General features: G+C 39.2%; 1 protein-coding gene across 5 annotated transcripts in view; it reads left to right on the forward strand.

Moving 5' to 3' along the window:
- Window positions 1–12,479, forward strand: part of MSRA (methionine sulfoxide reductase A) — a 445,744-nt gene that overhangs the window by 172,227 nt on the left and 261,038 nt on the right. For 4 of the 5 annotated variants that reach the window (XR_013336409.1, XM_077769707.1, XM_077769705.1 and 1 more), the window contains exon 2: window positions 4,295–4,363. The exons of the other annotated variant lie outside the window; for it this stretch is intronic. Coding sequence is in view for 3 of the 4 variants with exons in the window: in XM_077769707.1 (XP_077625833.1) it covers window positions 4,295–4,363 (69 nt within the window). In the remaining variant the exon portion in view is untranslated. The remainder of the gene's footprint in view (window positions 1–4,294; window positions 4,364–12,479) is intronic. 5 annotated transcript variants of the gene reach the window in all.

Consider the following 12,479-nt stretch of genomic DNA (forward strand, 5'->3'; position numbering starts at 1 on the left):
GAATAGGTACATCATGTGTCATGTACTTGTCATTCCTGACTCAGATTTTGTTGTGAAAAATAAAGCTCACGCATATGATAATGCTAGTCTAACAGTTAAGAGTTGTTTCCCAAGTGCCAGGCACTGTTCTAAGTGCTGTAAATATATTAACTAATTTAATTCTCAGCAGCCCTCAAGGTAGGTACAAATGAGGAATCTTACAATGAAGAAACTCTTACAAATGAGGAAACTGAGGCACAAATAGGTTAAGGGACTAAGCCACATTCCAATAGCTAGTAAGTGGGAGAGCTGAGGTTCAAAATCAAGGCAGTCTTGTTCCAGAGCCCATGGCCTTAGCTGCTGATACTGTGCTATCTCTTCTTGGCTAATGCTGTGTCTTTGCTGTCCAGTAACTGATTCAGCTGCAGTTCAGAAGAAAATGCAAAATCAGGGGCACCTGGGTGGCTCGGTTCATTAAGCATCCAACTTTCGCTCAGGTCATGATCTCACAGTTTGTGAGTTTTAGCCTCATGTTGGGTTCCATGCTGATAACTCAGAGCCTAGAGCCTGCTTCAGATTCTGTGTATCTCTCTCTCTCTCTGCCACTCCCTCACTTGTGCTCTCTCTCTCTCTCTCAAAAAGAAATAAAAATTAAAAAAATTCAAAATTAGGTTTACGGACCCTGTCATCTTTGGGCCTCAGGCTCTAGAATAAAAGACGGGGTCTAGGGGAACCTTAACATTGAGGTGAGAATTGCGTATGAACTTCCTCCTTCTTCTCCGGTTCAGGTAGGATTTCTAGTCTTCTTGGCTCCACTGGCAGTGCTGCCTTCTCAGATGAGAGTAGATGAATGGGAAGGGAAGAGGGGCACACATTTATAGAGTAGAACAGAGAGGAGTTCCTTGGTCTCCTGGCCACCTGGCTGGAGAGACTATTTTTGGATGGCCATGTTAAATGATCATTTTTGTGTAAGGGACATATGTACATATAAAGAGAGCTATGTCTTTAGTATATCAAATAATAAAGCTTTCATAATGACTGAAGAGAGACTTTTTAGACTCTCTTTTTGTACTGTTTCTATCTTCCTTTATTAATGTAACAGCTATTTATTGAACAGCTATTTAATGCTGTGTCCCCATTAGGCTAGGATTATGGAAATGATGAACCAAAGGAGCTATGAGCCCTGTCCTTCCTGTGCTTATAGTCTTCTTGTTCAGGTAATGACTAAGTATAGGGTGGAACTCTGGTGAGTGTTGTAGAAGAAGGTATTTGGTCCTAGGAAAGCAACATGACTGTGATAGAGGGTCCTTGAAGGCCATGTTAGAGTTTTGATGTTAACATAAGAGCAGTGGGAAGCCATAGAAGGTGGGAGAAGGTGTTGGGGAGTTTGTGCCATGCAATCAGAATTTTTCTTTCTTTTTTAAAAGGTAATTGTGACTGCATTGGGAATAGTGAATTGGAGCAGGGACATAGATGAGCTAGAGGCATTCATAGGAGTCTTGGGCAGAGGAATGGTTTGTTTGGGTGGTGAAGGGAAGAAGTAGAAGGATTCTGGATGTCTGGAAGGTGAAAGTAACTAGATTTGGTGATAGATTAGATGTGAGTAGTGAGGGCTAGAGAACGGGCAAGGATACCTAGAAAGTAGAATGGCAGTCTTATTCCCAGAGGTGAGGATGCTGGAAGAGCACCATCTTTAGAGTGGAAGGTCATCTTTTGTTGGAGGCGCTTTTGAGCTGTCCGCGAGGAGGTGTCAAATAGGCTACACTTTTCACTGTAAGTGTATAGCATTTCAGCTGGGCTATAAATAAGCTTTGTTCTGGGAAACCAAGTACTTACTGTAGCAAAAAATTTTTTAATCTAGAATTTTGTTGATTTTTAAAAATCCAAACCTATTTTCATTTAGAAAATTAGAATCTACAATGACAATGGAAATTAATAAAGGCAAATATTGTTTATAATCTCCCTAGTTGTTTTCATTTTTGTATGTTTCTCTGCCAGAGGAACATTTCTCTTCCTATAAGCATTCATATTTTAATTAGTTTTCATTATAATCTACATCCAGTGTTACAATAAGATTGTTTTCGATACCTTTGTCCCAAATATTTTTTCACATTTCTATATACATTTCAAATATCTCTCAAATGCCATATTTAAAATATGTTGCATTGGGGCGTGCTGGTGGCTTGGTCAAAGTGTTTGACTTTGACTCTGGTCATGATCTCACATTCGTGAGTTCAAGCCCCATGTCAGGCTCTGTGCTGATACATAGCTCAGAGCCTGGAGCCTGCCTTTGGATTCTGTGTCTCCCTCTCTCTGTGCCCCTTCCCCACTCACACTCTGTATCTCTCTCTCAAAAATAAATAAACATTAAAAAAATAAAATATATTGCATGATATTCCATGCTTTTGACAAATCATGAATTATAATTTTCTAAGCAATTTTAGTACTTTTAGATATTAAGTTGATTTTAAGATATCATTATTGTAAGTAATAAATATTGCTATGTGTGTCACCTTTTTTTCCCTCTTGCATGTTTCTTTAGGTTAACTTCTTATGAGTGAGATTAGTGGATTTAAGAGTTTGAATGGGTTTACAACTCTTGATATGTGTAAAGGCAAACACTTTTAGGAACCGCTGGCAGGGGGTGTGGGGTTCTGACGATAGAACAGAACTATGACCTCAACATCAAGCCTCATCATATTTCTTTGGATTTAGCAACTAATGGTCCTAACCATATTAATGAGTGCTTGACAAGGTCCCATGGCCACCTGGGACTTGGGCTAGCCTCTTCCCTTCCTCCAGGTTTTCTGTTCCCAGGATAGTGCCACCATTACTTAGGAACCAGTGAAAGCCCCTGAATGATGGTATTCTGAAGGGATTGTCTAAACTTGCCTGAGCCTCATAAACCTTTAGGTTCTAAAAGACTTGTGGTGTGCTGCAGGGCCTGCCTTGGGTTCCTGCGGGTTTAGCTGGGGTTCTAAAGACCTTCCATGACCTGGTCCCTGCTTACCAATCTGTCCTTCATTGCCACTGCCTCTTAACATATCACCTCTGTGAAGCCCAGACTAGATTTTATTCCGGCCCTGGATGATGCCTTGGTTACATCCTCACTCTTGGCTTTCATTCAAGGAGCTTCCTCACCTCTGCCTTTCCAAACCCTGCCTCTCCTTTAAGACTGCACTAGTTATAGTTCCTCCAGGTTGCTGGCTCCCACCTCCCAGCTTACTGTTTCTTTGCTGTGAATTTTTACAATACCTTTAGTCTCCATTCTAGGACTTAGCACATAATTGTAAGCTTTCTGGTCAAGTTTGACATTTTTGCCTCTTGATAATTGTACTCTCCAAGAGCGCCGGGACCGTGTCCTACTCTCCTCAGGCCCCTCAGAGCCTAGCTGTGGTGCTGAGCCCTTTGCCAGTGCTCCATAAATCTAATGTGACCCATGAAATCAAAATATATGTGCTATGTGATGCAGTGTCAAAGCTTCTTAGCCATTCCTATGTATTTTCAACATAAATACCCACATGCAAAAATTGCTGAGGATATTTAAAAAATACTCATAGCTGGACATACTCAGATTTTCTCTATCTGACTGCATTTTGGGAGGCTTTGAGAACAAGTTAATGCTGGAAAACCAAACCTGGTCACTTTTTATTTCTAAGTCCTTGATATGCACAGGGTGGGAAGGATGATTGGTGGAGGGAACTGGGGTGGATGAAGGGTAGTAAGAAGCACTGGGATATCCATCCATCTTTAAGCAGCCAAGTGTCTGTGGCCCCTGGAAATAGTGCTTGAATTGCAACACTGCAATGGTGTGTTCTGCTATTCTGTTTTTTTGGAAAATTGGCCCTGATGTTATCCTGCTGTCTTCACGGCTCACTTCCTTGATTGAGTCAATGTTGTGATCATCAGGAGTCTTCAGAGAAAGCCTCCCCAATTCACCCTGGAACCCAGAGCTTCCTTGTTCTTTAGGACCTGGCCTGGTGCAGTGGGGCCCTGGGCTAGGAGTTGGGAGCTTTTGGGCTGGGCTGGCTCTGGCAACTAGCTGTATAGCTCTGTATGAGCTCCGACCCTGGCACCCTTCTTTGTAAAGCCACAAGCTTGAACCAGATCATTTCTAGGATCTTCAGTCACTGAGACTAAAAAAAAATAATTGGAGCGTTCTTAAAAAGGGTAAGCTTTGGTGCCGCTTCTAACTAAAAATGAGAAATAGACTCTTTGACACATTTAATGACATGTGTTAGTATGTGTGTGGAACTTTACACTTAACTTGTATTTCTTTCTTTCCTTCTCTCCCTCTTTTTTTTTTTTTTTCTAGCCAAACATCATGTCAATGGCAATAGAACAGTTGAACCTTTCCCAGAGGGAACACAGATGGCTGTATTTGGTAAGATATCAACTCTGAAAGAAAACCCAAATTGTGTGCAATGACTAGTGCCAAATTTCTGAGTTTTAGCAAGTGTCCTCAGGGCTTCAAAATCTGGGCTCTTCTAGATATTTACAAGTCATTGGAGCCAAAAAAAAAAAAAAAAACCACCAAAAAACTATCGAGTTCTTAGTATTTCTGTGATCAGAAAAGATTATTCTATAGAATTTAATATGCTTTCTTTTCTCACTTTGCAAACCAAATATCAGACTGTGTCTTTGCTATTTCTTATGTCCACACTGTGAATTAACCTGATAATTTACAGTTTGAGTTTTTCTTTCCTTGAAGTTTCCCCCGCACCACTCCATTGATAATGTAACTTTGTCAAAGGCTGGGATTCAAGTAGTTTTGAGTTGAAATTCCACAAAAAAGTCAATCTGACTGAATAATCTCTTTCTCCTCCATTATGAATTCAGCATATTCCTTAGAAAAAAAGTCAATTAAAATGTTTTAAACAGAATCAAATATAATCTCTGAGTATATTTTCCATGTATAATTATGTTAGATTCCAAACCTTTTGGAGACGAGGTCCTAAAGAATTCATGGTTCCTTACCTCCATATTTAATGTCACCTAAACTTACTTTAAAATGTTCCTACACTTGACACTTTCTTTGCCTACTTTCCTCCCTTTCTCTCTCCTTCCCTTTTCTTTCTGAGGTCCTCTTTCCTCTGGCTTTTGCCTCCCCTCCCACCCTTCCCTCCAGCAATGCCCTGGGGCCCATCCCTTATCACCCTCTTTGGGTTCACTACCACTGTCCCCTGGATTTGCATTTTCTTGTAGCTTCTGGATCCTTCCCCTCAGCCTTTAGACGGGTTCTATGACCTGTCCCATCCTAAAAACCTGAAGTCCCCTGACTTTATGCCCTCTTACAGCTCCCATTCTGCTTGGTCTTGATGATTGTCTCCTACAGGGCTTTTGATATAAAGCTGTTTTAAAGCATGGAGGTGTCCTTGATCTGGAATTAGCTGCAGGATGATCCATCTCTAAATTAGCCTATTCAGGGTAAAGTATTAACTTATTCACAGAGATAGAACCAGAATTAGTAATCAATGATGATTAATGGTTGGAGAGTTATGAAAAAGGGAACTCATTCTGCCTGGGTGTTTATAAATCTTGCTGCATATGGGCTAGCACCTTTTAGAATATACTGATCAGTGGTTAGAAATTATTATGCTCAGAAATTAAACAGAGAATTTGATTTTCATAGAAAAAAAGCATAATAGACTCTCTAAAACATGTGTGCTAAGCATTTGCTTTATTAACTTTCCTCTGTGGACTTATGCTCACATGATGCCATTTTTCTGGAGTTGTAGGCTTAGGACTATTAGGGGACAGTTACCAGGGGACAGCAAATGTCACATCAGTGTGCAAAGGGATATTTTGATGATTTTTTTTTGTATTTCAGATTTTTCACCCCCCAGACATATTAGAAACTCAGTTCTATGTCATATTGGGAAATATAAAATACATATCTTAGTAGGTTTTACTCTGTTGTGCTATTGGAGGAGAGCTTCCTTCCCAAAGGACAGAGCCAGCACCTGGCAGGCAGGGATGTTGTTTGGACACAGAACTGGAACTATCAGTGAATGAAGCTCTGTGATGAGATTATTATTATAATTTGTCACAGTTTTGGTTTATAGTGACTTTCCTAAAAATCCTAACCCATGGCCTTCATTGCTTGGCATTAAGCAAGCACCTTCCCCTTTCCAAGTTTAGCATTTTCACTTATAGAATGAGCACTGACTGCTCCAAGATACTTCCCTTTGCTTCTCCATCTTACATATTCAAGACCCAAGGCTCACCTGACAGCAGGTAGTCCTCAGGAAACCCCCTGGGAATGGCCAAGGTGTGTGGTTTTAAAAGGTGAATTGTGGATCATTTCTGCAAGTGCAGAAATATACAGATTGTAAACTAGAACATCATTTGACATCTAAGAATTTTTACACTATTAGAACTTCAGTTTGACTGCTCTGGATGCTTAAATGAAGGCCCCTATTTGGGTTCAGTATGTGCAAGCATTTTATATTAATGTTTTAAAAACTATTCTATTTTATATCACTTGTCCAGCTGGCCTGCAGCAGAGAGAGGGAGCAGATGGTTTTTGGTGTGAACTTCTCTCATTCTGGGTTGTTTATAGCTCTACTGAAAAGGTTAAACCAAGTATATAGTGCTTGGCTCTTTGACATGTGTTGGACATGGCACCTTGCAAGGCTGGCATGAGTGTATAATCCTCTTCTCAGAGAGCTCATGTGACTTACCCAGAGTCACTCAGCCAGTGATATAGTGGAGGGAGAATTTGAGTCCAAATCTAACTGACCTTGAAGCCCACACTCTTTTTATGATGTTCCCTGACTCTTAGCACTGGTTGAAGAAGCCATGGGCAAATCTGGTAGATTCAGAAATGCCTTTCAGCTGGATCCATGCACAAAAGAATGATTTCCAGCCAAGCCAATTTAGCAAATTGATTTGTGAATTTCTATGCATTCCCCGAGTGTGCTGAAGGACTCTTCATATATAGCTTTTGCTGGGAAAATAACTGCTTAGAATGACATCTACTACTTATCATTTTTACCCATTCAATTTTAGTAGCATGTATTAATATACAGGAGAATGTCCTACATCTACTCGAATATGAGTTCACCAAAACACCAGTGGCACTTTCTACTTGCCCCAACTCATTCTTCAGCCTGGAAGTCTTTTTTATTTTTTTATTTTTTTTGTTGTTTTTAATGTTTTTATTTATTTCTAGGAGAAAGAGAGAGAGACAGCGTGAGCAGGGGAGGGTCAGAGAGAGAGGGAGTCACAGACTGAAACAGGCTCCAGGCTCTGAGCTGGCAGTCAGCACAGAGCCCGACGCGGGGCTCGAACCCACGAACCGCCAGCTCATGACCTAAGCGAAAGTCGGACGCTTAATCGACTAAGCCACCCAGGCGCCCCCAGCCTTGGAAGTCTTAATATTTTATGATAAAATAGTATCGCCAATTTCAATCTTATTGTCTATTGGTTAATCATTTGCAGGTGCTTTACAGAATGTTATCTACATAGGAATTTTGAAATTTAATCCACTCTAAAAGTGGAAACTGCCATTAGACATTTAGAGTGGATAATGTAAGGAAAGGTAGAGTGAAGGACAGGGTACACTCTATTGTGAAAAGTATACAAGTGCATCATTGTATTAAGTGACCCAAGTATATATAGGTGGTTTCTTAGCTTCTGGCGTATAATCTTCACGGATTGTTTTTAAACTGAGGTGTTTATTTTTTTGGATTTTCTTTCGTGGCCCATTTGTTAGTCCTCATCTTGTTTTTGTGTGGCCACAGTTCTTGAGCTTCTTTGTTGCTCTTTCTCTCCTCTGCACTTTAGGACAATGATAATGAAGGTAATAGGCTCTGCTCTCCCAGTGGGCTTCTCCTCATCTGTGTATGATGCTGTCTTTCAAGTCAGTGGGAGCCCTTTTTCCACAAGCTGGAGAAGCAGAACCGAACATTTTGCAATTACTTCATGTCTTTGTTCCCAGTGGCTGACAGTGCCCTATGGCTATCATCCCTTTAATCCTACAAGAGCCCTGTGAAGTGGGCATTATTGTGCTCTGTTAGAGACAGAGAAACTGAGGCACCCAAAGATGAAAGAAATCTGGTCAAGTGGAGGGAATGCTTTCTCAGGCATGAGGACATCCACATTACATTTGCCAGCATGCTGTGCCTGACTTAGAAAGGTTCTCTCCGGCTCTCAATAACTTAATGAAAGTGACATCTCGTTGGCAGTGAGCCACTCCATCCATGCAGAGAGCACAGAGGCTCCAGCCATTCTGTGGTGTTTGTTTTTAAAAGCACAGAACAGTTATTCATTTTATTAAAATTACTCTGTAGTCAAGAAGATTTATCATTTTCAAATAAAATAAAAACAACAATTGAGGAACATGCAGAGAAGTTGGGGGTTGGGAAGATTTGTGAATTTGTGAAGGTTTTTAGTATAGCTTAAAAAATACAGCTCTTAAAAACTTTGAAATCCAGTACTTTAGCATAAAATTGTCATCCAAAGTAGTATACTTTTGAAAGTGAAAGGGTGCTGTTAAAAATTATGTTAGATAATGAGGTACAAACCTGAAGGATTTCAGGCAATCGGGATATAATGTCACCCTATAACAAGAGTTATAAAATTATAAAATATTGTGCCAAGAGTAATAAATACACATTGAGTAAAGTTGAAATTGAACTTAGATATAGAAAATGAAGTAAACAAATGAAAAAACTACAATGCTGTAGACTAGACTTACATCATATATGATGTGGTATCAACACCAGTAGTTACACTAACTTCCAAGATTTTCCTCAATAAATATTGTTATATTCTTTCTGAATGACTTGAAATTAAAAGTTAATTCATATTTATAAAACCAGGTAGCTTTTATAGCAAGAGAAAGAGAATTGATCATCACAGGTTATGCCTTTGCAATTTTAATATGATACTTAGAGTATCCAATAATGTAGGGTGGTGAGTTCTCCATTACTAGAGGTATTCAAATGATAGAGTGGTCATTCCTAATGTATTGGAAAATGGGACTAAATAGCATATAATACCTTTCTTCTCAATTAATGAGCATTTACTTTATTTCAGAATGTTAAACCCTTTTGAAAAAATTCCTTCTAACAAAAAATTCTTTGATCCTATCATTTAGAAACCCACATCAAACATGTTTGCAGAAAGCTAAGATTCTGCAGCAAGGAATCTTAAGTATAGGAATTGATATCAGTGACAACACAAGGAGTATCTCCGTGAATTCTTACGGTGGGTTTTTAGGCTCTCAGCCTGACAGCAATGGCTCTGTAATCTCAAACGTGTTTTCTTTGTCAGGTTCTCTTAGGGCTTCTCAAATGAGAGGGAGCAAAAGACAATCCAAGACATCATGAAAATGTGCTGATGACCTTGTTACACATCTCTGTTTATAGTCAAGGTGCCAAGAATTTATCAGACTGTTTCTCAAATAGGTGTATGGAAGGGCTGATTCCAGAGCACGGGGTAGTGGCTGTTTTAGTACCATGGGTGCACCCCAGTCCAAGGGACTCACCTTCAGCACCCCAAAGGAGAATAGGTCTGTGTCCGTAAGATGAACCGATCATAAGACATTTTTCCCCCTGACTTCAATTGGAGGTGAATTTTGAAACAGCCACAGTGATTTTGTCTGCTAGCCAAGAAAACAGCATTGAAAGCAGCAGGCAATATGTCAGACTTCAAAGGAAAATATATTGGTGTCTCATTGGCATGAGTCCAACATTATGTTGGTAAATAATCAAATCCCGGTGTGGCATATTTCTCCCTGAACCTTGACTGAAAACCATTGAAGACCATTCTGTGAGCTGTAGAGTGGCAGTCACTCATTCTAGGAAAAAGGCCAGAAAGAATGACTTTGAAATGTGTTTATAATTAACTAAACAATCTAAATTCACAAGACTGTTAGAACAGCAGGCTGCTAACTGGTGCAAACTTCTTAAGTGATGAGGCACTTGGGGAAACAAAAATAGGCCTTCCTCCCATGATAATCTGAAACACCTTCAAGGAGCACTCTCCCCAGTCAGAGTTCACTGTGATCCAGGCCCCAGGCAGTTGACCCCAGCATTAGTCAATTCCATTTGATCCATAATCTCTCTTGCTTAATACCTGATGAGCCCTGTAACTCAGGGATTTTGAAGGATAACAGATTGCATTAGTGGAGAACCCAACTAATATTGGCCCAGTACTGACTACCCCTTGGTAAACTTTCTATTAGGCCACTCTCATCATGCATCTAAATGAGACTGGTTGCTTCCTTATGAATCAATACTGAGTACTCAGACAATGCCATGATTTCTCTTTTGGCCTCAACTATTGAGTTGAACAGTTGTGGCTGATTCTTTCAGTGTTATTGCTAGTATACAATGACCATCCAATTGACCAACTTTTTGTAAAGTTTTGAAAATGAAAAAGATTTATATTATTTATTTTACATATATGGCAGTAATTTTTAAATTTTTACCGAGAAAATATGCTCGAGGATGTGCCAGAGAAACAATTATATATCTAGTGCTTCTCTGTGAATTAGCTTTTTTAAAAGAAAAATGTGGATATGGAGAATGACAAAAACTGAAGTTAGTTGTTATTCAATTTAACTCAACTAATATTTAAGAAAAATATTGAGCCCCATGTTGCAGATAATATAAGATGGAATATTCTCTCTTGCTCTTACTCTTCCCAATTATTTATCTTGGGCCTTGTTATAAAACAAAATAAAGGAAAATTAAAATAGATACAACACATGGCAAAATAGCATAATTAGAATTAGGTAAATGTTAGACGAAAGAAAAATATGAGAAATGAAATACAAATAGTACATGCCATGATACAATATAATTTGTAAAAGTTGCTATATTTCCCAGCAGCATTGTGAAGGTCAGTTAGTTGTATAATTGGTTTTCATTTTTAAATATTGTGGTAAAATACATAATATAAAATTTGCCATTTTAACCATCTTTAAGTGTATACAGTTCAGTGGCATTAAGTAGGTACAATCACATGGTTGTGCACCCATCACCACCATCCATCTCCTGAACTTTTTCATCTTCCCAACTAAAATTCTGTGTGCCTTAAATAATTATTCTCCATTCTGTCTCAACCCAGCCCACAGCAACTCTCATTCTGCTGTCTCTATGAGTTTCACTACTCTAGATATCTCCAGTAAGTGGAATCATTCCATATTTACTCTTCTGTGACTGGCTTATTTCACTTGGCATAATGTCTTCAAGGTTCATCCCTGTTGTGACGTGTGCCAGAATTTCTTTTTTTTTTCTTAATTTATTTTTAAGAGAGAGCTCATGCAAGTGAGCGAGGGGCAGAGAGAGGGAAAGAGGGAGGGAAAGAGGATCCCATGCAGGCTCTGCACTGTCAGCACAGAGCCTGAAGTGGGGCTTGAGGTCACCCAGTGCGGGGCTTGAACTCATGAACTGTGAGATCATGACCTGAGCCAGAGTCGGATGCTTAACCAGCAGAGCCCCCGAATTCAGGTGCCCCAGAATTTCCTTCCTTTTCTAAGGCCGAGTAATATTCCACCAAATATATGTACCAGATTTTGTTTGTCCATTCATCTATCAAAGGACACTTGGGTTGCTTCCACCTTTTGGCTACTGTGAATAATACTGCTATGAACATAGAAGTGCAAATATCTCTTGGAGACCCTACTTTCAAGTCTCTTAATGAATATACCTAGAAGTGGAATTGCTGGATCATATGGTAATCCTCTGTTGTATTTTTTGAGGAACTGCCAACCCATTTTCTACAATGGCTGAACCATTTTACAGTCTCATTGGCAAAGCACAAGAATTCCAATTTCTTCACCTTCCTGCCAACACTCGTTATTTTGTTTGTCCGTAGCCATCCCAATGTGTGTGAAGTGGTGATTGGTTTCAGTGTTTTACTTAATGATACTGAAAATCTACATGTTTGAGGGAATCTTAAATTTTCCTGATTCTAGAACCAGAAAGAAATTTCTTTTAAGGATCTATATAAGGAGAACACTGTAATGTAAGACAGTCAATAGTACTGCTGCTAACCCTTTAGAGTCAGTAGCATAAGGAGATTTGTGAACTCTTGGTCACACTGCTCTTCTCTTTGGGCTTCTGACACCCACCAGAGAATATTTGGGCCACATACTGTGACGGGTGGCACAGTATGCTTCTCTGGCTTAACCCACAAATTACTCGGATTGCATCTAAAACAATCAATAGGTTGGTTACCTTATAAGGAATTTTCTATCAATATTGTTTCCTTAAGTGGATTTTAAAAAATATTTACCTCTTAATTTTTCATTGTGAAAAATTTCAAATATACTAAACATAAACTGATATAGTGAAGCCTCCCTCACTCTGCTTCAGATTATCAGGTCTGAGTGCTTTTCATGTATGTTCTCAGTCATGCCTACCATCTCAGGTTATTTCAGAGCAAATCTCACATATCATCTCATTTTTTAAAATTTAATTTAATTTTGTTTTATTTTATTTTTGTTAATTTATAGAAAGAGAGAGAGAGAGAGAGAGAAGGCATGA

Source organism: Crocuta crocuta, unplaced genomic scaffold, assembly GCF_008692635.1.
Source record: "Crocuta crocuta isolate KB4526 unplaced genomic scaffold, BGI_CrCroc_1.0 scaffold551, whole genome shotgun sequence".
Lineage (NCBI taxonomy): Eukaryota > Metazoa > Chordata > Mammalia > Carnivora > Hyaenidae > Crocuta > Crocuta crocuta.